We start from the raw sequence: 24,262 nt of genomic DNA, 5'->3' as shown, positions 1-24,262 counted from the left end.
AACTTCCTTTGTTCCAGGGCCAAATGCCCCAAAGAATAGCACCTAGCATACCTCTTAAGATCATGAGAAGGCCAGCTATCTCTGGTGTCTCTGCTGATTCCATTTTATAAGAAAAGAGACTGAGGCCCAGTTGTAAAAGTAGAATCTGGGTTAGACTTTGGGCAGGCAGGTCAGAGGACCCAGGGTACCTAGAGAGAGCGGGCCTTATAGTGCTTACCCAAACCTGTCCCATCACCTCTAATCAGCACAGAGAGCTGGCAGGCCCCAGAGGCAGAGGCCTGCCTGCCATGCTGTCCCAAAGGGGGCTCAGTTCCAAAGTGCACACTGGAAGCCCACAGCACTACTAATTAATGCTGAGAGATGCAATCATTTCTAATTAGCTCACTAATCCTTCTCTGCAGCCCTCCTGTCACTGAAGCAGGAAGGGGTCAAAGCAAGAGACTCTTTCCCTTTGCCACTCCCAGAATGCAACAGCAGGATAAGTGATGGCCACTCTGAGACCAGACTGATGATGGAAAGGTTAGGGAGCTTGTCGAGGAGGGGAAGGCTTGCTACTGAGGAGCCAGTAAGAACTTTCTTAGGTATGCTGACTCTGAAGGGTCAGGGGAAGGAAACACAGGTGAGTCTGTATGTTCAAGGCTGGAGGATCCCACATCTTAACAGATGAAGAGACCTTATCAAGGAACATGCCAAAGTACTCCACAAGCATCAAGGGCAAGACAAGAAACCAGGCCTGGCTCTCCAGCCGAGGATGGTCCCTTGTACCAAGAGCCTTCCCACCTCAGCCTTATTGGTCAGACTGAGTCTGCCCCAGCTAGGGCTCCAGCTTTTTACCTGCTGAGGAACTGAGGTAGGGAGTTTCTCTAAGTGCAGAACAGCAGCCCTAGAAAGAGCCAAACTAAAGGGAAACTTACCAGGCCACAAGGACTGCACATGAACTTTCAGAACCTAGGTCTGGGGTCTAACTCATCTCTCCAATTCCCTGTGTTTCCACTACATAGAAATGTGACTATATTCTGGGCCCTTTGTTCATATAGATGCAGATCCCTGCTTTGAATTTCAGGTTTAGGCAGCTTGACACTGCAGAGCTAGGGACAAAGAAAGCACGCAAGGCATCAGAAAGGCACCAGGCAACGGCTCCACAAAGTTTTTGGAAATGCAGTGTCAAGTAGTGTGCCAACAAAGGTCTCTTACAGTCTCATTCAGTCTGAACGTACCTCTTCGGGTAAGAGGCTGACTTTGTAAAACTTAGTAACTGAATCGGGGCTTGGTGGCTCAATGCCTGAATCCTACAACTTGGGAGGCTGATGCTGAAGGACTGCTGTAAGTTCCAGGCCAGCCTCGGCTACATGGAGGGTGGGGAGCTCATCTCAAAACAAAAACAAGACAAAAAGATTTTATCACTGAATGAAGAAATGATTGAGCACAGTACTGTCAGATGTTCTCCTTGGCCGGGACACCTAGGTCAACAGAGGAATCCTTGCAGCACCAGAAAGCTATCCCGATGGACTGGGTTTCACATGGAAATTCCTAGGCCAGCAAGACAGCTTTGGCTCTACCCTTTCCCTTCTCGTAAAGCCTGAACAAACTTCCTTTAATGTGGTAGGGAGTTTACTTCAGTCCCTAAAACTGTCCCTGAGAGTCAAAGCACTTGACATGACTGTGGCACCAAAGGTTTTAGGGATAATCAAACATTAATCATGGGTTAGCTACACTAATTTGGTGATATGAAACAAATGATCTTCAACCACCAGAGCCTCAGTTTCCTTATTTATAAAACGTGTAGCATTTTCCTCTCACATGTGCTGAGACTGTTTCTATAATGAGTACTCTTCTCTTTTTCACACTGGGCTAAGCCTGGAGGTGGCAATCAAATGGTAAGGGCTGGGGATCTTAAACATCCTCGCTCTTACTCACCAGCTGGCCCAGAGACCCTAAGCCCTTTACAGCGAACCCCAACTTACACCACACCTCAGTCAGCACAAAAAGCTGGACCGTTCAATTGTGTTCAGCAAACAGGAATGCTCCAGAGGTTTGAATCCAAAAGGGGGACCGCCAGGTAGTGCATGCGCGGCCTGCTTTCAGAAAAGGCCTCTAAGAGCTGTCGAGCCCACGCTGATCACCTTTGTGAAATGTGGGCCGACTGATAACTCAAAGAGCCCTGGGATGAGTTAGTTCTGTTGCCGTGGGAACTCCAGATCTCACTGCATTGTCAAGTCTCAGCAGAGAGGCTGCATTCACACTACTGGGCACTGATTAAAAACTAGAAGAAAAACATTCTCAGCGCCCTGCCGACTTGTATAGTGAGGTCCCAGCAGTCTGCAAATTCAAAGCTGAGCTCCCGAGTGGAATTGTGTAGCTTGTTCCTCATTCTCCGACACTTATTGTCCCCCAGGGTTCTTTCGGACCTTTAGAGAGGCTTGGGCACGAGCTGAGTACTGTAACCCTCCATTAGACAGACGGGGAAACTGAGGGCGGCTGCCTTGGTTTGCACTCTCAGACGTTGTGACTGCCAAAAAGTCAGTTGGCCCGATGATGAAGAGACCCAGGCAAGCCAGGAGCTGCGGGCAGTGAAGGAGGGAGGAGGCCGGGGGTGGGGCGGAGGGAGGGGCCGGACCGGACTCACCATTCAGTCGGGTTTGCCGGTTGGCTCGCACTCGCAGGAAGGTCTGGGAGAAAATCCCCGGCAGATGCAAAAATAGAGAAGAGAGCGTCAGACGTGGCCTGGAGTCCCGGTCCCTACCCTAGTACCCGACCCTCATCCAGGCCCGCCCCGCCCCAAACAGCCCGTAAACAAACCTACTTCCTCCCTCCCGCCGGCCTCCCTGCTCCGCCGGCCGCTCCGGGCCCTCGGCATAGCCGCCCGGGCTGCTCTAACGGGAGCCCGCGGCCGCCGCGCGGTGCCGCCCCAGCCCCAGCCTCTGGCGCTCTGGGCTCCGCAGCAGCCCGGCCGGCAAGGGCGGCGATGCGGGCGGATTCCCCCCGGCTGCCCGGCGGCGGCGGCACCTCAGCTCCCAGCAGCGGCGGCGGCCATGTTGGCCCTGATCACGTGATCCGTCGCCGTAACGCGCTGGAGGTGAAAGTTCACGGGGTGGGGGAGGCTTGGGGGTGGGCAGACCCGGACTAGGAAATTGCGGCTTGCCACCCGGTTAACTACCTGCTGGGGCCGCCCCCTCCGGCCCCTCCCACGTCCCTATGGACTCTCCGCCCCAGCCTGGGCCGTCCACTGGTGCTTCCCACCACACCACGCTCCAGCGGCCCCTGAGATCCGCCCTGGCTCCTGCACTGCGCGCGCGGGCCCCGGGCAGCACCTCCAAAGGGGTGCTTTTCCTGGGAGAAAGCATAGCAGTTCCCGGTCATCTGCGGGGCCTATCTCTGCCAATGCCCAACAGGAAGATATCCTGATGCTTCCAGCCCATCGCAGGATATCCTACATTTCCTGGCCTGCAGGCCATTTCTGGAGTTCTCATAAGCATCACGTGCCCGTTAGGCGAACAGCCATCCAGACTCGGCGCCTTCCGCCTGGGTTCTCAGTATCACCTGTTGAGGCTCTTGATACCTTAATAGCATTCATCCCTCACACTGAATCTTCTGGATCTTGGAAACCCACCTTTAGATACTCAAAATTTCTTACGGACTCCTATGGTCTATCTCCTACACAACCTGAAGCTTGCCTCCTGTAAGACTGCATCCATCTCTACCCGCCTTTTCGCTTGTATAAATTTGGGTTGGTGGGCTGACCACTCCGGAGCTGGAGTTGGTATAGACTCATTTGGGCAAACCCAGAGCCCAGAATGTCTCCTAGCTCTAGGAAGACATCCCTCAGGATGTTTTCACAAGGTTTAGTTTATAATAGCTCTCAATTGCAGGTGCTTCACTGCCCATTTCTTGACCTCCCGTTTTTTGTTTTTTGTTTGTTTTTTTTTCCCTAAAACCGTCCTCCTCACTTCACACCTAATGTTTCTTTTGTGCAAAATTAACGTGTTTCTTTTTCTTTAAATCTTTCAAGGATTTAAAGCAGAGACAATCTGTAACTTGATCCACCTGCTCTGCCCTTCCCTGCCCGCTTCTCTAGTCTGTTGTACCATACCTATTTCATCCTTTGCCCCGCCGCCCAGCCACGTAAAGCTACCTATAGATCTTTTGAACACTGTGCTCTGGTTCAGATATCTCTGTGCCCTGTGATGGCCACTGCTCATGCTGTCCACCCATCAGGACTCCAGCAAGGCTCCAGTTTTTTTCTACCCCATTTTTAGGTTTGTTGTCTCTGAGTTTTCTCAGAAAATTCCTTAACTTTCTTCTGATCATGTGTATTTTCACTAGTTAAATGTTTCTTTTTGGGGGCTGGAGAGATGGCTCAGCGGTTAAGAGCACTGACTGCTCTTCCAGAGGTCCTGAGTTCAAATCCCAGCAACCACATGGTGGCTCACAACCATCCGTAACGAGATTGGATGCCCTATTCTGGTGTGTCCGAAGACAGCGACAGTGTACTCATAAAATAAATAAATAAATAAATAAATCTTTTAAAAAAAATGTTTCTTTTCTTGGAAGGCATCTCATCTCTGTCTAGTCACCAAACATAGGTTTAGCATGGAGGAGATATCAGTAGGATAGCAGGTGTGAGACAAGCACCGGGCCAACCAAGAGCTGGAGAATTGCTAGAGCTGGGATACAGAATATCCCTTAAATAACTGATGTGTTAAAGGTCTGATCTCTGGCTTAGTTCTCTTGGGAGGTGGTAGAGCCTGGAAGAGGTAGGGCCTAGTGAGAAGTCTTTGGTGCCATCACAGACCCAAAGCAATAAAGCCAACCAGGAGCCAAAATAAACTGTTTGCTTCAGGGATGTGTTACAATAATGGAAATCTGGACTAACACAGGAACAACCTAGCATACGGAACATACAGCTTCTGTCTGTTTCAAATTCTAACTTGTTTCTTACACGTTATATTATTAGAAAAGTCCAGAGACCATGAATTCTAGCTTGTAGAGTTGCCATGATAGTAAAGAGGCATCATGGGTGAAGTGAGTTAGGCAGCAGCAGTTAAATAAATAGGGGTCCGAACCAGAAACCAACGCCCTCTGCATAATTCAGTGATTTGATTTTTTTCCCCTTGTGTTAGGGACTGAACCACAATGGAGCCTTGAATATGCTAAGTAAATGCTCTCTCTGCTACTGAGCTACGCAACCATCACCTTCATTATTTCAGTTTGAAACAGGGCCTAACTAAGTTGAACCTTGAACCTGAGCACAACCTGGCTTCAGCTTGCGATCTGCCCCATTTCAGCCTCCTGGGTAGTTGGCAATGGCCAGTTGTCAGTGATTTTTAAAGTCCAGCATATTTGCCCGGCATGGCAGGAAAGAACAGGAGATAGCCAGCTAGTTTCCAGTTTTGTGTACTGCCAATTTCACTTTCCAGAAACATATCCAAGGAAGTGGTTAGCTTTAATTCTTGGAGCATGTTCCTTTTCAATGAAACTGAAATTTAAACATGTCCCTCAATACGCTATCCCATATGATCTTAACACATAGTATGACCTTTATCTAGAATACCTTTACGCACAGTATGGTCCTTATCTAGAATATTTTTTCTTTCTTGTTCTCCAAGGGGAACTTCTACTCCTGTTCTGAACCCCAGATGGGTCATTATCCTCTCTGTGGGACTTGTGTGATTTTCCTTTCACAGTGCTTGGAAATTTACATATTCCCTTTTCATCACATTTAAACTCAGCCATGATGAAGACAAGGACACTGGGCTGGACAGGAGTAGAACCAGATAAACATTTGAGCAAAGGAAGGCTAAGACAAGGTCTTTGCTTTGGAGGAACTCCAAGTCTAGTTAAGAGTCTGATTCACTGTGAGAGAGTAAATGTGGTCACTGTTCTTTGTGAGGTTGCTCCAGAACAGCATCCCTCACCTCCCTTACTGAAAGGCTGACTTTGGGTCTGGCTTTGCCCAGTAGACAGTGATGAAACTGATGCTGTGTAACTTTCAGATTCTGGTTTCAAGAAGCCTTGCAGCTTCACTGTTTTAGTGGTACACTTCTGGCATCTGGGAAGACTAGAAGGTGAGAGGTAGCTCAGTTAGCCAGAGTGGTTACCTAGCATGCAGGAGATTCAAATCCCATTGTCCTCCTGTCTCAAAGAGGGAGAGGGAGAGGGAGGGGGAATGTGGACAGGACAGGAACTAGGGCAGTATAACTGTGAACGTGTGGTGAGGCCAGTTCTGAATGAGCAACATAAGTGAGGGAATGGCTAGTGAGCCAGGCCTCTACATCCTGTCACAGACACACCAGCACATCCATTATTGCTGCATTATTTACAGTAACAAAGAAATGGAATCAGCCTAGATGTCCATCAACAAGAATGAATAATGAGGGGCTAGCGAGATGACTCAGCACTTAAACGGAATTGTTTTTGCAGAAGATCCAAGTTCAGTTCCCAGCACACATGTGGTAGCTTACAACCATCTTTAACTCCAGTTCCTGGGGATCTGACTCCCTGTTCTGACCTCTGAAGACACCAAGTATTCACATGGTGATATATAATCAAGGCAAAACCACTCATATATAAAGGTAAATAAATCTAAAAGAATTTTAAAGAATGGAAAATTAAAATGTACTATGTATACACTAGTGAAGCGTGTGTGTGTGTGTGTGTGTGTGTGTGTGTGTGTGTGTATGTGTGTGTGTGTAGGTGTAGGCCAAAGACCATTGGTGAGTGTTTCTTCTAGCTCTCCACTTTATTTTTGGAGATGATCTCTCATGAACCTGAAAGTTTATCTCTGGTAGCTGGATGGTAAGCAAGTCCTTGAGATCCTCCTGCTTCTGCCCCCAAACCCTGGAGCTATAGGCACCGGCCTGGGCTGTCTGGCTTTTTATGCCGGTGCTGGGAATCTAAGCTCAGATCCTCGCGTTAACAGAGTGAACTCTTTACTCAGCCATCTCTCCAGCCATAAACAATGGAATTTTATTCAGCTAGTAAAGAAAAATGAAATAATGAAATTTTCAGGTAAATGAGTGGATCTAGAAGGTATTATATTAAGTATATTAATGTATACGTAGTACATTTAAATTTTCCATTCTTTAAATTTTTTTTAGATTTATTTATCTTTATATATATGAGTGTTTTTGCCTTTATATATGTATGTGCACCACATGAATATCTGGTGTCCTCAGAGGTCAGAACAGGGAGTCAGATCCCCTGGAACTGGAGTTACAGAAAGGATGCTATGGGGTATGGGGTGGAAGGTCATGTCAGGACAACTGTGAAGAAGACAGGAGGAAAATCAACAAAACACATTACATGCAAAATGCCGCCGTGAAACCAAATACTATATATAATAATTTAAAATTTTTGAGAGAGAAAAAAAATGGAAATATTAATTCATACTAAGTCAACAAATTTTGGGGTAAAATATTGTATATTAGTATATCATGGACATGTATCTGAGCAGATGATCACAATACAGGGTAACTGTGCTGGAACATGGGACACAAAGGGTCATGAAAAGAGCCAGATAATCTGGGAAGACTTCTTGGAGGAGATACTGTTTCAGCAGGATGTTGATGGGCAAATAGAAATTTGTGGGATAAAAGATTCCTGTCAAAAGCAGCTTGTCTAAAGAGAGGGAATGAAGAGGGCATGTTCAGGGTATGGGTAGCTTTAGTTCAGTAGGATGAGGCCAAAGCATTGTTGGAGGGAGTCTTACACATGGAAGATGGGATTACAAATTGGATCCCAAATCAAAGAATGCCTTGGTGTCATGCAAGGAGCTTGGAGTTTAGCTTATAAATTGCTTAATCTGATTTATCATTCAAGAAGATACTTGGAAATCCTTGAATCCAGGAGGCTGAGGCCAAAGGATTCTATGGAGTGTATGGCCAGCTAGAGTTATACTCTGAGACTCTGTACCAACAACCCCCCACCCCCCAAAAAACCACCCAGAAATGTTTGTATACAGTGTCACATAGCTATAGTACTAGCACTGGAGAAGCAGAGGCAGGAGGACCACCATGAGTTTGGGGCCAGACCGGGCATCATGGTGAGAAGAGAACCTATCTCAAAACAGGGAAGGCTGTTTAAGGTCTAGAAAGGGGGATTCTGAGGGGTACCTGAATGTGCTCTGGAGGTTTTCACACACCCCCAAATCAGCTGCAAATAAATACTAGATAGCAATGTGTGGGCTAGAGGCTTTCCTCATAGTCCACAGAGAATAAAAGAAATACATGTATGGGGACAGAGATGGGCTGAGGGAGTTGAGCCAGTTTCTGCTTGGTGGCCCCTTCCCCCTCATGTGTTCAGGCTGCTGTGAGCACAGGGTGGAGGACAGTTCTCTGAAGGCAGGCCTTTCCCTGCCTATCCTTTGGAAGGGAGCTCTGTGGGACAGGGTTTTGTCACCTTCCACGGAAAGTTCCTAGAGTCAGGTCATGTTTCCACCTCCAACCTGGTTGTCTGATCAGTTCAGTGTTCCAGGGGCTGACTAGGTATCCCTCTCGAAATAGGGTTCATGGAGCTGGAGAGATAGCTCAGCAGAGAATACTACAGAGGACCCAGGACTGCTCCTAGCACCCATGCCTGCCCCCTCACGACTCCTGTAATTCCACCTGCAGGAGAGTCAACGTCCTCCAAGGGTGCATGTACACACACACACACACACACACGCACACACACACATGCACACACGCATGCACGCACCTTGCACAATTTAAAAACAAACTAGTGTTCATGGATTCATGGATTTTAAAGGTGTATTTCTGTTTTATATATGTGTGTGCATAAATATATGTATGCATTGCACCATGTGTGTGGAGCCCATAGAGGCCAGAGGAGGATGTTGAATCCCTTGGGACTGGGATTCTAAATAGTTGGAAGCCCAGGGTTCTCTGGAAGAGCAGCCAGTACTCTTAACCACTGAGCCGTGTCTCCAGCCTCTTGGGCTGTGCATTTTAACCCCACACTGAGGAGATGTCAGTGGAGGATAGGGTCTAGCTTATTTTGAGACCTAGAAAATGTTGTTTTCTTTTCTGAATGGTGCTGGGATAGATCCATGATGAGCAAGTGCTCTATGGGTGGATCATATTTCCAGCCTCTAGCTGTGACTGGCACTCCACTCTGGAAGCCAGGCTGCCCACTGGAAGGGAAGGATTTCTGAGAAGACACCTTGTTTTAGTTCTAGCCAAAACTGCCTGGATAGAGGGACCCTGGCTATCTACCCAGGTTATTAGTTCCTGCTGTTCTGCCCTTCCATGTCAGGCCAGGGTTCTTTTCCCTTTCAGACTGGGGCTACCTGGGAAGCCCTGATGCCACTTAAACAAATAGTCCTTGGAGCAGGCTCTTGTTTTCTACCGTCTGAGCAGGTTCTCAAAAGCAGGGATCTCTTTTTCCAGAACAAGGCTCCTGGAGGAAGGTCCCTTTCCTTTCTACTCAGAAAGCCTGTGTACAGTTACTCTGGTTCCCTTCCTGCTCTGATCTGATCTTTTGGGACAGCAAGTTTATTTCCTTCCTGTTTGACTAAGATACCCAAAGGCAATATCTGCCTGCTTCTCTCCCCGGCCTGGTCTCAGGGTTTGGCAGCAATGAGTGCTTATTTTGGTTCCAGGGATCCGGCTTTTGAGGACAGAAGTCTTCAGTGATCCTGGCCTACACTTTCAGGCCCCTTGTAAGACAAGAATCCCATAAGCTATTCTGCAATGAATAGGATGCTTCAAAGGTGCTCAGAACCAGCAGAGCCCCAAAGAACCTGGCATCTCACCCTAAAATCCATCTGCTTAATAAGGCCCATTCCCTGACGACTGTGCTTTCTAAGTTAACTGAGAAGCATTGGACACATAAGGCATCAAACATAGCTCCCACCTCTTCAGGAGGAGTTAGTATCACAAAGGGACTTGAATCTCTTACGAGATTACCTCAGCCTCCTGCCACACCCTCCTCACCTGGTATCTGTCTGAGTGGTGCAGGTCCTCAGTGGCAGAAGAGTGTGGGGAAGCCGTTGGAGAGTCTCCTTCCCTCTTGATGGAAGCAGATAACAGGAGGGACTGGAAGAAGAAAAGAACACATGGCCCCAGACCACATGAGAGCCAAATTCTGTGCCCAGGAGCATCCAATCCCCGGGGAGTTTTAGAAGTGAGACAGAGGGAGGCACAGGGACAGAGGACTACTCTAAACACCTGGAGTGATGTGGTCAAGCACAGAAGTCCAGTTGTGAGAGAGGATGGGTGTACTTAGGTCTAGGTATATACCCTTGATGATTTATTTTGTTTGTGACAGTGTCTCACTCTTAGCCCAGGCTGGCCTGGAACTCCTAGGGATCCTCCTATCAAAGCCTCCCACGTGCTGAGGTTACAGGCATGTACCACAGCACCTGGCTAGACCCTTGCTCCTGCTAAGCCCCCCTCAGTAAGGAGGGATTGCTAACCAACTCTCAGTAGACTGAACTAGATATGCTTTGTTTTTCCTTCAAGAGCAGATACTCTGAGACCCACATAAAGTATTGGGGGTAAAGCTACATACCTGCCACCTTGCCTGCCCCTAATATAAGCTGATGACAGCCCCGCTATGGAGACAGTAAATTAAATAGTATGTATGAGTTTCCAGCGTGTAGCTGGGGATGTACACTGGGTCCATTTAGGCCTGTGCTGTGGTGATGACCCCAGCAACAACCTCCAGCAAAACTAATCCCCCTCCGTCAATCCCGGATGGCCTCTTCTACATACGCCTGCAGTTTAGATTAATAAACTGTCTACTTTAAATTGTGTGTGAGCACCACAATTCTAAACACCACGTGGCATGTTCAGCCCAAGAGCCAGCTCTTGCCAAGGCCTGTTCAGCTGCAAATGGGGGGCTCAGAGGCCTAAAAACAATCCATTCCCCCCTTCCTTCTTCAGCTTGCACAATTCTGAGCCGGAAGCACACAATTCTCTACAAGTCCTCCCCAGCTTGAAGAACCATGCCAAATCGCCAGTGACAGCTCAAAGAAAGTAATTTGGGGAAGATGGAGCGGTCATTTATCCTTCATCTCTGACTGAACCTTAGGATGTGACACGAATGCGGTGGCCATGCTGTTCATCCTCCAGCAAGGACCCTAGGGAGTGAGGGCATCTGGTTCCCCAGCCACTGATGTGCCAGGGTGCCCTGATGCATCCATGGCCCAGGAGCTGGAGGAGAGATGCAACTGAAGAGGGCCTGGGGTGGGACTGGCTCCAAATGGGACTTCTTCACCGACCTAAGCCTCATGGGAGGCCTGGTGGGTGACAGCCCTAGCCAGAAAGATGTCAGGCAATGTTCTACAATCCAAGGAAGATGTTGAGAAAAGAGAACAGTGTGCCTCAGTGTGTGGGTCCTCCAACAGTAACAAAGCTTTTCTCTGTCTGTCTCTGTCTCTCTCTCTGTCTCTCTGTCTCTCTCTCTGTCTCTCTGTTTCTCTCTGTCTCCCTTTCTCTCTCTCTCTCTCTCTCTCTCTCTCTCTCTCTCTCTCTCTCTCTCTCTCTCTCTCTCTCTCTCGGATAGAAGCCTTCAGAGGCCTCGGCATTACACCTGGGGCAAGCGGAATAAAAAAAGGTCACTGGCGCTTTTTAAACATGGACCAAAAAGCAGTAAAATGTGTTTTGAAAAAAAAAAATTCTGGCATTAAATCATGACTTTTTGCCTGGCTCTTCGCCTCATTAAAAGTGGCCTTTTGGAAGGTAAAATTATCATTGTAAGCGATAAGATCTTTAAGAAAATAATTCACGGCTTCTTCACCCTTTAATATGATAGCCGCCACCGGCTAATTTTTTTCTTAATGGCAACGAGGCCATCAATCTTGTCTAAGGGCCCCTCGCCCTCTCCTCCTTCTCCTCCCTCCCTCCCTGCCTGTCCTCTTAGACTCTCGATTCGCTTCAACCTTCTGCTTCCTACCTCTTTCTCATATGACCTGCCTCCCTAAAGCTGAGGTCAAGGCCAAGGGGAAGACAGAGATTGTTCAGCTTTGGGGCATGTGTCTGGAAGCAAGTGAGCAGTGGTCCTTTTTCCTACATCTAGTGGTCGATATGCCAGTGTGAGAGGTTGCAGGAATGTGTCCGTGCTTAAGACTTGCTGGATACACATTCTGACCTATGGGTCATGTCTAGGAGAGGCAGGTATGGATGAAGGATGTGCCTGCCAGGGTTGGTCCTTAGAACACAAGCCCTTCTGGTTTCCAGTGTTTCAGCTGCTCCCCACTCTCCACTCTTACTCAGGTAGAGACTGCACTAGAAGCTTGGTCCCAACCGTCATTACTTCACCATTAAACATTGTAGTCTGGGCCAAGCAAGGCCTGTGTGACTGTCTGCCTCCTCCAGTCCACAGCTGCCTGGTTCCCCCATCCCTTTCTCTTCCAGGCCTTGGCCACGGTCTGCAAAAACCCAGGCTGGGCTGAGTTCTCTGTTCCTCCTTCAGAAGTTAGCTGTGATTTTGCAAGTTTTGAATGAGGGTGAATAGTTTGCCTTTTCCTCCTTCAAAGGCCCAAGGGATGGTTGGCCAAAGTCATGAAGGTGATACTTGTCACTGGCTCCTTTTCCCAAAATTACCTCTCAAAGGTCACTGGTCACTTTAGGCCTTTCAAATATATGGACTTCTTCACAACCCTTTGCCTACTGAACTGCTGGTGCCCCAGACATTTTGAAACTGTTTTTCCGCTGGGAGGTGGTGGTGCACGCCTTTGATCCCAGCACTTGGGAGGCAGAGACAGGTGGATTTCTGAGTTCGAGGCCAGCCTGGTCTACAGAGTGAGTTCCAGGACAGCCAGAACTACACAGAGAAACCCTGTCTCGAAAAACCAAAAAAAAAAAAAAAAAAGAAAAAAAAAGAAAAAAAGAAAAAAAGAAAGAAAGAAAGAAAGAGAGAAAGAAAGAAAGAAACTGTTTTTCCTCAGGGAACTGGATGCTCCCCTGTGAACACCCCCCCTCACTTTATCTTGATCAAAAGTATAGGGGTCCTTGAGGGGTTCTTGGCATTTGTTCTCATCTCTCCCACACACCTACTCACTGAATAACTCTGTTCCCCAAGGTTCAACACCTACTTCTCAGTCACCATGACACACAGAGGGAGTAGTATGAGGACCTCAGAAAAAGGGGGTAGCCTTAAATGCAGAGGGAGGAAGCCAGGAATTCAGTGAGCACCTCTTCCTCTTCCATCTGCTCCTTGTGAGCAGTCATGTCACACACACACACACACACACACACACACACACACACACACACACAGAAAGAGAGAGAGAGAGAGAGAGAGAGAGAGGAACAGAGAGAGAGACAGAGAGAGGGAGGGAGGAAGGGAGGGAGGGAGGGAGGGAGAGAGAGAGAGAGAGAGAGAGAGAGAGAGAGAGAGAGAGAGAGTGCTAGTGTGCTGGCTTCTGTCTGTACTGAGTTCCCCACACTTTCTTTCACTGTTTATAGCCAACCTTCCTCCTTTGAGTCTCCTCAGCTTGAGTGTCTGTGTTGCCCACACCCCTGCCCACTTCTGACTCTCACTCCTCTCCTAGCTAGAAAAAGAAAAGTCAGAAAATCTTTTCCACAGATGGATGCTGCACCCCCAGCCACACCCCAACACACCAAGCAGTATTAGGCTGACATCCAAACACTGGTGGCGGTGGCAGTGGGATCCAGGGGGAGCTCCTTTTTCTCAGGAGGAGCCTCATCTTGGTAGGCCTAGGTTGGAATGGGCACGAGGGAAAGCATAATTGGCCACCTACCTTGGGGGTGCCTGGAGCCATGGCATCCTTCAGAAGAGAATTTTTGCTGCCAAGAAAGAAAGAGAACAGGGTGACCATTCTACCTGGTGCCCAGGTCTCATGAACGAGGGGTAGATTAGCAAGCTAAGCCCAAGAGAAGGCATTGGCAAGCATGGCATAGTCTAGTCAGCTTAGTCTAGTCCCCCCAGTACACTCAACCCAGTGGCCTAGGACCTAACTCAGCTTCTACCAGGGGCCAAGGACCATGCTGGCCCCTGGGAGGGGACAGAGGCACCAGGCAGAGTATAGGAAGAAAGGGTCTTTACCTAGAATCAGCCCTGAAGATTCTCTCTGTCCTGGGGACTCCCTCCTCGGCACTCCCTGTTCTTAGCCTGCTCTTAGTTCCTATGGGATTGGGGTGATGGGGCTGACATGACTCTTGTCAATTCTTCCTCCAACACACAGCAAACTGTGTTAGGCTAGAAATGATCTCCCCCTGATTCAATTTATCAGCCCCAGGCCCTCCGGCATCGGACGGCAGGCAGGAGGGAGGTGGGCCCTGAAATATGGTGGGCAGTTCAGAGCAGGCGGGGGCTGGGGTGGGAGGTGATGGATGGGTTACGGGGGAGGCAAGGACTGTGTTTAATAACAAAATTGGTATGCAAGGCCACATCCCACGCTAAGCATGAGTGATCCAGAGCCACAGAGTATTACAAATCCCGCTAAACAGATGCTGACAATGGAACAAGACGTATCAAATCAGATCCACTTCAGAAACATTAATATCCCTGTTCCTGCCCCTTCCTGCCTGCTGCCTCCACTGTGACTGCTGGATCTGTGCTTACACACTGGCACGCGTGCATCCACGGACGCACATGCACACACACAAATACATGCATACAGAAGGGTTGTTGAGGCATGCACCGAGGCAGACATAGCCAGTTTTTACAGGCTTTCCGCACAGACACACATACAAAGCACACATATAGACTACATCTGCAGACACACAGCCAGAAAGCGTGGAAGGACACAGATACATTGAAAATAGAACACAAGGGGCAGATATGGACTCAGTGAGTTTATACAAAAGGAATTCCTGCATATGTGCTCAGGAACCCATTAGGTCAAACAGAAACTCGTGATGTGCAAGCAAAAGCAAATACAGACTTGGCTTAAGCAGTGACTGTCCGTGGAATATGGGGTTTGTGCACACCCAGGGGATACTTGGCAATGTCTGAACTACATATACATATATATGTACATACATACATATGCACCTAATATATGCTAGACAAATGTTTTGCCTACATTCTACATTCCAAGTTACAGTCTAAGCCTCTAGCGATAGTTTTGATTGATTTCTGATTGTTCAAACTGGGTGTGGAAAGGGGGTTGCTACTGGCATCTAGTGGGTGGATGGTGTTTCACAACCTATACTATCCCAGACAGCCCCCCTCACAAAGAATTATCGGACCCAAAATGTCAATAGCACTGAGGTTGAGAAGCCCTGGTCTCAAGGCACATACACAGACTATCATTCTACCAACAGGCACATAGAGGCAGGCAGTCACACCCAGAGACTCAGACATGCATACAGATGGACAAGGTCACAGTGTCATGCCCAGAGACACAGCCATAAAGACAAACCTACAACAGCCATGCAGACTGGATAAAGAACTGCTCATGTACAAAAGTCCAGATGAACACGTGCAGAGATAGACTCCTCTAAAGCACTGCCATACCCAGACACATGCACACCTACAGATATAGACACTTAAGGCCATGTGCAAAGGCCACCAGTCTCCACAGCAGAAGGGCCATGTCTGAGAATCAGAGTAGAGTCACTGGTCTGTTCATGCAGCAGGAATAGCACAGACTAGAAAGGACTGCCAGTAAAGGTTCTATCAATTCCAGTGTATTCACTAGCAGTCTGTGCCTGGCTCTGATGTAGGCACTAGGCATACAGAGGGGATGCTGAGCTACCCTTGAGGAGTAACTGGTTTGTTAGTTCATAACTTTGATCATTTCTTAACTTCTTAATTCAATCAGTGAACACATGTGAGCATTGCCATTCTGCCTACAAAGTGAGCTGTCTGCTATCTACACTGTCGCCATACTTGACCCTGGGCTGGGATATGGCTATTATCTATTGGGGCTGTATTAGGCAAGATTAGAAACTGAAGTAATGAAGAATTTATTGTGTACCTACTGTATACAACAGAGACAGAGGCCTTGTGAATGTAATTTCACCCAAAACTTTACAAAGTTGACAGACAAGACCAAGTGACACCTCTGTGGTTACACAGTCCATAGAGGATTTGGAATTCCAGGGTTGGTTGGTTGTTTGTTTTTAATACTCCTCTAAAATTATATAGGACTTAGGCTCTAATGCAGAACACTGAGTTTCTCTTCTTCTTGCTTGCTGTGCAGCTTTGGGCAGGCTCTTGCCCATCCTGGGCTCAACTCCTTTGCCTGTAAGTAGGATGGGGTCATTTGGGATCAGGATGTCCAGCCTGTGCTCTGGAAAGCCCACTTTTCATCCTTCTTAGCAAAGCTCTTCCCTTTGCTTACACGGGGCCAGCTCAGCCTCAGCTTCCTGCCCTGGCTTTGAGCAATACCCTCTCCTTCCCTTTCTTCTACCATCCTCTTTAACACCAAGTTTTCTTGGTTTTCCAGAGCCAGAGAGCCTAGTATGTGGCTTGCCTTGGAGGAGAGAGGTCTAGGTCCTGAGCTGTAGGCAGCCCAGCTACCGCCCAGGCCATCAGCTCTGCCTTCCCATCCCTCCTGTTTCCACAGCCCGCCCCCAACAATTTTCTTCCCTGCTCAGTCCCTCCGTGCCTAGTGATCCATGGGTTTTAAATTATAACTGGGACCCAGGAAACGCGTTCCTAAGTACAATATTCATGGGCTGGGCTGACACTTTTAATTAAGGTGATTTACACTGAATTATCCTTGGAAATAAAGAAATGGTGCACTGCCCGGGAATAAACCATCATCACCAGCCGCCTTTGTAAGTTACACTTCGTTTTAATCTATTTGGGGAATTGTTTATCTAGTTCATTACCCAACCAAACACCGAGGCCGGTCTTAAATAAGGCTTAAGTAGGGGTGGGGGCATTGCCATCTCTACACCCCGCCTCTTCTTAGGAGCTACCCAGTCTCCCTTTAGATTTTTTTCCAGCTCTTTTAAAGCTCTTCCCAGAGGAAGCTGTTTCCTAGCCCAGAGGCCAGCTTTCATACAGGAGATCTCTGAGCTCAGGTCCCACTGGCTAAGCTCATCAATGTTCCATGGTCAAGGCTGTTTCTTCTTAGTGGGTGGAAACTCTTGTCTAGGGGCCACAGAGAGGTCTCAGAGCCCTGCCTCCCTGAGCCCCCATTTATGTCATTGTCTGTCTGTCTGTCTCTCTCTCTACACACCACACACACACACACACACACACACACACACACGCTCGCAGCTAGCCCCTAGCCTGAAGCCATTCCAGAGATGTGTCAGCCTCAACTCACCCAGAGCCCTACCCGTTGCTTCCTATCTCTGACTGTGACCATTACCTCTAACACACTCCTAACCATACAAATCAGAATGCTGTCTCCTTGTAAGAACCCTAGGTAAGTCCTTGGGCTTCTCCATCCTCTTAACCCACTCTTCTGCATCCTCCACTTTCAGCCTCTGTCCTAGGGCAGCCTCATTAATGGTCCCCTGGACCCTTGATTTGCCTCCATTTCTGCCCACAGCCTACTTCTCATAGTGGTGCAATGTCTCACTAACATGTGATGTATACTCTTGCATGGGAGGGAGGCCCTTCTGACTCTGTGTTTGACCCAGTGTTGTGCTTTGTTTTAAGTAGCTAAGTCTTTAGTCTAAGGGAGCCCTTGTTAAGGTTCTAGGTGGGGAAAGACAGAATCAGGTGAAGAGAAGGAGGGGAGTGGGAGTAACTTGGAAAAGGGTCGTGTTAGCTGACGAGAACTTTGGCTGCTTTTCCTGTGGGGACTTGGTTGCTCATGGTACCTGGGAATGTTCATTTCTGGGAAGGTAGGTTCTTTTAGTGTGTGTGTGTGTGTGTGCGTGTGTGTGTGTGTGCGTGTGCGTGTGTGCGCGCGCGCACGTGTGTACACTAAGCTGTGTGGGAATGGAGAGTTTGTGCATTGCATACATGTGTGTCAAGCCTGTGTTTGTGAAAAACAGTCTCCTTTACTTAGGGGCTGTAAGGTCCTTGCTTCTTTTGTGAGTCCACAGGTGTGTAGAAATAGCATACATAGAACCTGCTGTAGGTTGTTGGGCAGCTGGAGGCAGAAGGAAAAAAAACTCCATCTAGAAAGTTCCAGATGTGGAACCACCTGGGAGGCTAGCCTGGCAGCAGCACCCACGGGCTCAGGGTGGGCTAGGCTGAGGAAGGGACAAGAGAGGGCAAAGGAGGCAAAGGCAGGGTATTAGAGGGTGGGGGCAGGTTGAGTGAACAGGGGAGGAGCCGACACTGGAAACAAAGGGAGAAGAGCCCAGACAGGACAGGAATTCGGCCTGGAGAAGCCAGAGGCCTGGAGAGCTGGGGAGGAGGACTTTGCCACAGGTCTTGAATTCGGGAGGCTGACTTTTGGGCTCCTGCCTCCTGTGCGACTCAGTTTCCTCATAGGTGGGCCCGTCCATCTATTCAGGATGCTGATGGCGGGGAGAAGGAAGGTGGGTGGGGTGAATTTCAGGAGCTCTAGTGCTTCTGTCTTTCCCCAACCTCCTTTGCCCATCCTTTGGGCTCGTCCCAGAGCCAGCACAGGGCGGGGCAAGGGCAACCAGGCTGGGGACCCTCGCTCACGCTGCCCGTCAGCCCGGAGGGAGCTGACACGCTCCTTGGGAATTTATCACGCACCCAATTACAATGTTAATTGGCAAGTTCCTGAAATCAATTAATTCGCAAATTTTTTCCAATTAAAAATCCAGATAAATCACAGGGGCGGCGGCGGGGCAGGTCCAGCCCGCAGTCCGGTGGATGCAGCGGTCGCGGGGAGGGGGCGTGCGTGGGGAGGGGGCGGCGGGTGCGGCTGCCCTTGAACGCCTTTGCCGGCCGGTCCGACTGTCAGCGCGCCGGGCGCGGCGGGGCCGAGACAGATAAAACCATCGACCCGTCGCCGCCAGCGCTTCGGCTTTATCGATCCGACGGGAATTTCACTTGCTGTGCAGATCCCGCTGTCCGGCTGTCAGACACCCGGTGGGGAGGAGGGCGTGCCAGGGGCTCAGGGCGTGCACGTGCTGAGGGCTGCGTGGGCATCTGGGGGTGCAGGAATAGGCCCGGACGTGAGCCGACAGCCGTGAGGTGTGGGTGCTCTGAGAAACGTGGATGAAGAGGGATTTATGCAGGGTCACGAGCAGGGGTAGAATGGAAGAGGAGAGGGGGATGGCCTGGGCGGTGCGGGCTGGGGCGGGGTCCTCACCCAGGAGGCAAAAAGAGCGGTTTTTCAGCGGGGCAGGCACTCTGCCCAGATGCGCTCTGCGGGTCCCTGCGTTTTCTGTTCTTGGTTGAGGTCCTCTTCATTGGAAGCAAATTACCCAGAAATCCTAGTACAGCCTGCAGGATCTTTCTTTCACTTTCTGCCCCTGACAGGTCAATCCCCGGTGTGTGAGTGATGGGGGAGGGGAGGCGAAGAGCAGAGCACTGGTGTCAGGACTGCTGGAGACAAATCTTATGTTTATTGCTAAGTGGGCAACCTTAGAGAAGTCACGTAACGTGTCTGTGCCTCGATTTCCTCATCTGTAAAGTGGGAGTTAGCAACGGTCTGGCTACATATCTGAAAATTGTCCCATGAGGTTACATTGCCTAGTGACAGTGTAGTTTAAGTACACTCTATGGTGCTCACATGACCAAAAAATGTCTAAGGATGCATTTCTCAGAACGTATACCCATCATTAAGCAATGCATGACTGTCACATAGCTATGTGAATAAATAAAGCTGTCAGTGGATTTCCATGAGGTTCATTATTATTACCATACTATAGCTTCTGCGGGGCTTTTTAAAGTGTGCCCACGGGTTCTCCTGATGCTTTTGTCTTTAAGAATAGAGCTTTTAGAGCATAACTCTCCTCCCTTGGGAATGGGCTGGGCTGGACTGGATAGATGGGTCAGCCAATGAAGGCTAGGCTCACAACCAAAAATATAGCTGTGTGAACTATGCTCGGTGAACTTCTCGATTGCTTCCTTCCTCCTCTTTCCCTCTCTACCTTCCTTTCTTCCTGTCTAAAGATAGGCTCTCACTATGTAGCTCACTGCTCAGTTCAGGCTGACCTCCAATTCCAGGTATTCCTGCCTCTGTCTCTGGAATTACAGGTATGCACTGCCACACTGAGCATTGATTGATCTGGGCCTAGAACAGTTCAGAGTGGTAGAGCTAGTGTGTAGGCTTTAGGGGAAGGTACTGTGACCTCCCCGGGTCTCGCTTGTGGGCAGTCAATGGACTTACTGGAGGGAAATCAAAGCTGCTTTTGGAGAAATGCTGAGAAACTGAGGTTTCCTCCTTACAGGCTCATGGAAGCAAGCAATCTTGGAAACATCCTGTAGTCCAGTCATGACAGTAGCCTTTGGTGACATTTTTTTCTCTCTAGCCTCAGGAAAGAAGCAGAGCTAGTAGCCACAGCTACCCAAGATAACATAGCTATGTTGTTCTGGAACTGGTGACCCATAGAAATAGATGGACAGTTTCTTTTCACTGTGTGTGCATGTGTGTAGGTCAGTGGGAAGCTCCTCCTTCCCCCTCTCTCTGGGTACGAGGGGTAGGACTCAGGTTCTGCAGCTTGTGTGGCAAGCTTTACCTGCTGAGCCTTCTCACGGGTCCTAATAAATGTCTTAAGCCATTACGTTTTGGGGTAATTTGCCAATAGGTGACTATACTTCCTTCCAAATCCCTCCCTTAGGAAGCCTCCTTTGCTCTCTTGGGTTTGGTGCCTCATACAGCTCTGGCGTAGCAGCCTCTATCCCCACCCTCCCTCAATCCTTTCTTACACCAAGTTTTCCAGGACAGAGGACATTTTGGGACCACCGTGCCTTGCATCGGGTCAGGTCTGATGACTTGAAATGAGCGATAGGTAGGAATGGAAGGCTGTTCTCTGTGGGGCACGTGGTGGTTCCTAAGGATGGTTGATGCCCTGTCTCTATCCCAGGTGCTCTTTTAGAATGTGATCTAGCCACTCCTCCCATCAAAAGGGATGCATGCCCTCTCACCTGGATCCTAGTGGCCTCACAGTGCCTTGATCAGTGGAGTACTACAAGTGAAATTAAGTGACTTCTAAGGCTCAGTTTGCAAGGGTGAGGCCAGGATGGAGCTCAGCGCTAGAGAGAGGCTCTGGGTTTGATCTTTAGCTGCATGCTCCCCCTCAGTGTTCCATCTTGTTGGCTAGAACACTTTGTTTTGGAGACTTAAGCTACCATGTAAGAAATCTAAGTACCCCAAGAGGAGGCCCAGGCCATGCAGAGAAAACACATGCAAGTGCTTTAGACTTCACCCCATCTGCAGTTCTAGCTGACAGCCTAGCAGCTATCAGCAGACATGGGAGTGAAGAACCTCTAGGTGGTCCCAGCTCCCAGTTAAGCATCCAATATCCGGAACAGGCATGGCAGACCCCTTTTCGCCCTGCTGGAATTCCTGACCCCAAAGACTGTGGGAACAAAGTGGAACAGCTGCTTCACACTGCTCAGACTAGAGGTAATTAGTTACTTCTCTCCTCCACCCTCCGGATAATCTCCTCCCCAAGGATCTGGGGAGGGTTCAGCCCTGTCCTCAGGCTAGGGCAGAGGAGCACGGGGTGAGCTAGGGTAGTAACACACTTGAGAGCATTCCCAAGGTGGTTACTTCTCAGTCTTTGAGGTTTGTAAATGAGGCGCTGCTTTCCCTGAATAGCAGGGCTGGGCTGGACCTCTGGTAGAGTTGCCAGGCCCTGTACCTGCTTTTATTCAGCCCTAAGATCAAGGTTCTGGACTTGTGGTATTGGCTAGCACCCTCCTGTCCAGCTTCTCTTATTCTGAGCCTGGAACCTGAGGATTCACTTTCCTCCACCCTAAAAGTCCCCACAAATAAAGTGAGAAACGTCATTGTAAAACACAGAACTGCAACAGGGGACTGGTTTCTCCCAAGAGTCTCCTACGAGACCTAGTAGCTAGCAGACCCAGTGGAACCCCCCAGCAGGCAGACTCCCTTGTAGGTGGCTTACCTGGTAGGCAGTTGGGCCAGCTGCTCCAGTTCCTGCTCCATATGTTCCTGCAACTCGCTGGGCCGCAGCAGAACTTGGCAGATGGGGCAGATCGGAGCTTGGCTGTCAAACAACGCTACTGCTTTCTTCTTACCTGGGGAAGGAGAACAGACACTATGAGCAGGGCTAGCCTGTAGAAGGGATTCCTGTATCTCAGGCCTTCAGCCCAAGCCTACTGCTGCCTTCTAGGGATTCTGGACCTGGAAGAGGGGTGAGGTATTCATTGACAGCTGCAGAGGCCACAGCCATAAAGGATGCCTTCTCAGCTGGCTGCCCCTCTAGGAAATCCATTGGGACACAATCAATGCTCTGTGCAATCAAGCCTTGATCGTCCCATCTCACACGTGTTTAATCATTCCATCACCAGAATGCTGAGTGCGCTCTCTCTCTCTCTCTCTCTCTCTCTCTCTCTCTCTCTCTCTCTCTCATTGCTCTCATAAGTTTCCAGATTTGGAGAAAGAAGAGATGGGAAAGGAGAGTGTATTCCTACGTTGTTCAACAAATATTCCCTTTTTTTTTCTTTCTGACCCAGTACCAATGCAAGGCAATGAGGGTCCTGGCATGGAATCCAAGCTCTGTCTTCAGCTTCTGCTCTCTTCCTTCTGTGTGTTGGATGAGCTTGTTCATCCCATGGTTATAAATCCCACTTTCTATTTTCTGGACCTCTCTCTGAGCCCCTATTGACCAATAATGGACACCAATACCTGAACATCTTCTAAAAATTTAAAACCCAACAACTCAAATTTGAAATTTTCTATCTTATCACTCCTTACAAACCTGTTCCTCTCCAGCTGTGCCCATCTCTGTAGGATGGCTTCATTCACCTACTCATCCATTCCAGTGGCCTTAGCCTTACTGTGTGTGCCCTTGCTCGCTCAACTTCCCTTCCAACCTCCATGGAACTATCAAGTCCTGTCCATTCTGCTACTTCTATAGCTATTTATTTTTTAAAATATTTATGAGCCAGGTGTGGTGGTACACATTTGGGAGGCCGAGGCAGTTGGGTCTGTGAGTTCAAGATCAGTCTGATCTACAAAGTGAGTTTCAAGACAGCTAGGGCTACACAGAGAATCTGTCTCTCAAAATAAAATAAACATAATAAAAAGCACTTATATATGTGTGTATTTATGTATGACTGTGTGAGTGTGGGCATGTGTGTACCTGAGTGCACATGTGGAAGTTTAGAGGACAACTTTAGGAATTCCATTCTTTGAGGTGAGGTCTTTCTTCTTTTTATCTTTTCTTTATTATATTTTATTAAAAAAAATTATGAGTGTTTTCTTATGTGCACCATATGCATGCCTAGTGCCCATAGACGATAGGAAGAACACTGGATCCCCTGGAACTGGAGTTAGAGATTGGGTAAGCTTCTGTGTGAGTGTTGGGAATCGAACCTGGGTCCTTTGCCAGGCAACAAATGTTCTTAGCTTCTGAGCCATCTCTCAATCCCCAAATGCTTCTCTTCTTGTTTCTACTGCTGAGCTGCATATTACAGGCTATCTGGCTCCCAAAATTCCAGGTAATTCTCTTGTCTTTCCCTCCCATCTTGCTCTAGGAATGCAGGGGTTACAGGTGTGACCTACTGCATTTGGGTTTTTATATGAGTTCCAGGGACTGATCTCAGGCCATCAGGCTTACACAGCAAGAACTTTTACCTGCTGAGACTTCTCCCTGACTTCCTCTATATTCTTAAAATTCACATTCTCCCTACTGAGGTCTCACTACTTAAAAAAAAAATCTTTTTTTGAGGTGTTTTGTTTTGTGTGTGTGAGTATTGGCCTCAATGTATGTCTTCACTCTGTGTGCAGTTTCCTTGGAGGCCTACTGGCATGAGATCCACTGGGACTGGAACAGAGGATCCAACAGATGGTTGTGTGTTTTCCTATGTGTGGAATTGAACTTTCCCCTGCCGAGCTGCCTCTCCAGTCCTAGTAGGTCTTACTACTTCTCCTGGGTAACCTCACAGGTCTATTGTCAATCTCATGGATTCTGATTCTGAGTTTTCTCTTTATAGAATGTCCTTTAAAATGAGAGTGATAGGCCATGCCTGTAATCCCAGCACTGAAGAGGTTAAGGCAGGAGGACTGCTGGGTGGCTAAGGCCAACCTGAACTACATGGTGAGTTCCAGGCCAGCCTGAACTACACAGTGAGTTCCAGCCCAGCCTGGACTACAGGATGAAACCCTATCTCAAAAGAGAAAAGGAAGAAAAGAAAGGAAGAAGAGAGAAAAGAAGCAACCGACTGGCATTTCTCCAATACATTTGCTCATGGAGGGCTGAGGGAAGCTGGAATTCTGTTTCCAGTCTGGCACTAACTAGTGACCAGGACAAGGTTGCCTTGTTCATCT

The 24,262-nt window shown here is 48.6% G+C and overlaps 1 protein-coding gene across 6 annotated transcripts in view; it reads right to left on the bottom strand.

The window, feature by feature from the left end:
• Positions 1–24,262, bottom strand: part of Rnf220 (ring finger protein 220) — a 223,528-nt gene that overhangs the window by 14,987 nt on the left and 184,279 nt on the right. Inside the window, exons 3-6 of one of the 6 annotated variants that reach the window (XM_028785104.1) lie at positions 21,876–22,008; positions 13,706–13,751; positions 9,933–10,034; positions 2,627–2,669 (exon numbers count right to left, since the gene is read on the bottom strand). In XM_028785104.1, the coding sequence (XP_028640937.1) occupies positions 2,627–2,669; positions 9,933–10,034; positions 13,706–13,751; positions 21,876–22,008 (324 nt within the window). Of the gene's footprint in view, positions 1–1,964; positions 2,597–2,626; positions 2,670–2,799; positions 2,885–9,932; positions 10,035–13,705; positions 13,752–21,875; positions 22,009–24,262 lie in introns of those variants that run through there. The other 5 variants (XM_028785110.1, XM_028785107.1, XM_028785120.1 and 2 more) reach the window with 5 other exon arrangements.

This window comes from Grammomys surdaster, unplaced genomic scaffold, assembly GCF_004785775.1.
Source record: "Grammomys surdaster isolate TR1022 unplaced genomic scaffold, NIH_TR_1.0 100, whole genome shotgun sequence".
NCBI classification, from domain to species: domain Eukaryota; kingdom Metazoa; phylum Chordata; class Mammalia; order Rodentia; family Muridae; genus Grammomys; species Grammomys surdaster.
The sequence above is the reverse complement of the archived record's forward strand: the minus strand, read 5'-3'. Positions and strand labels throughout refer to the sequence as shown.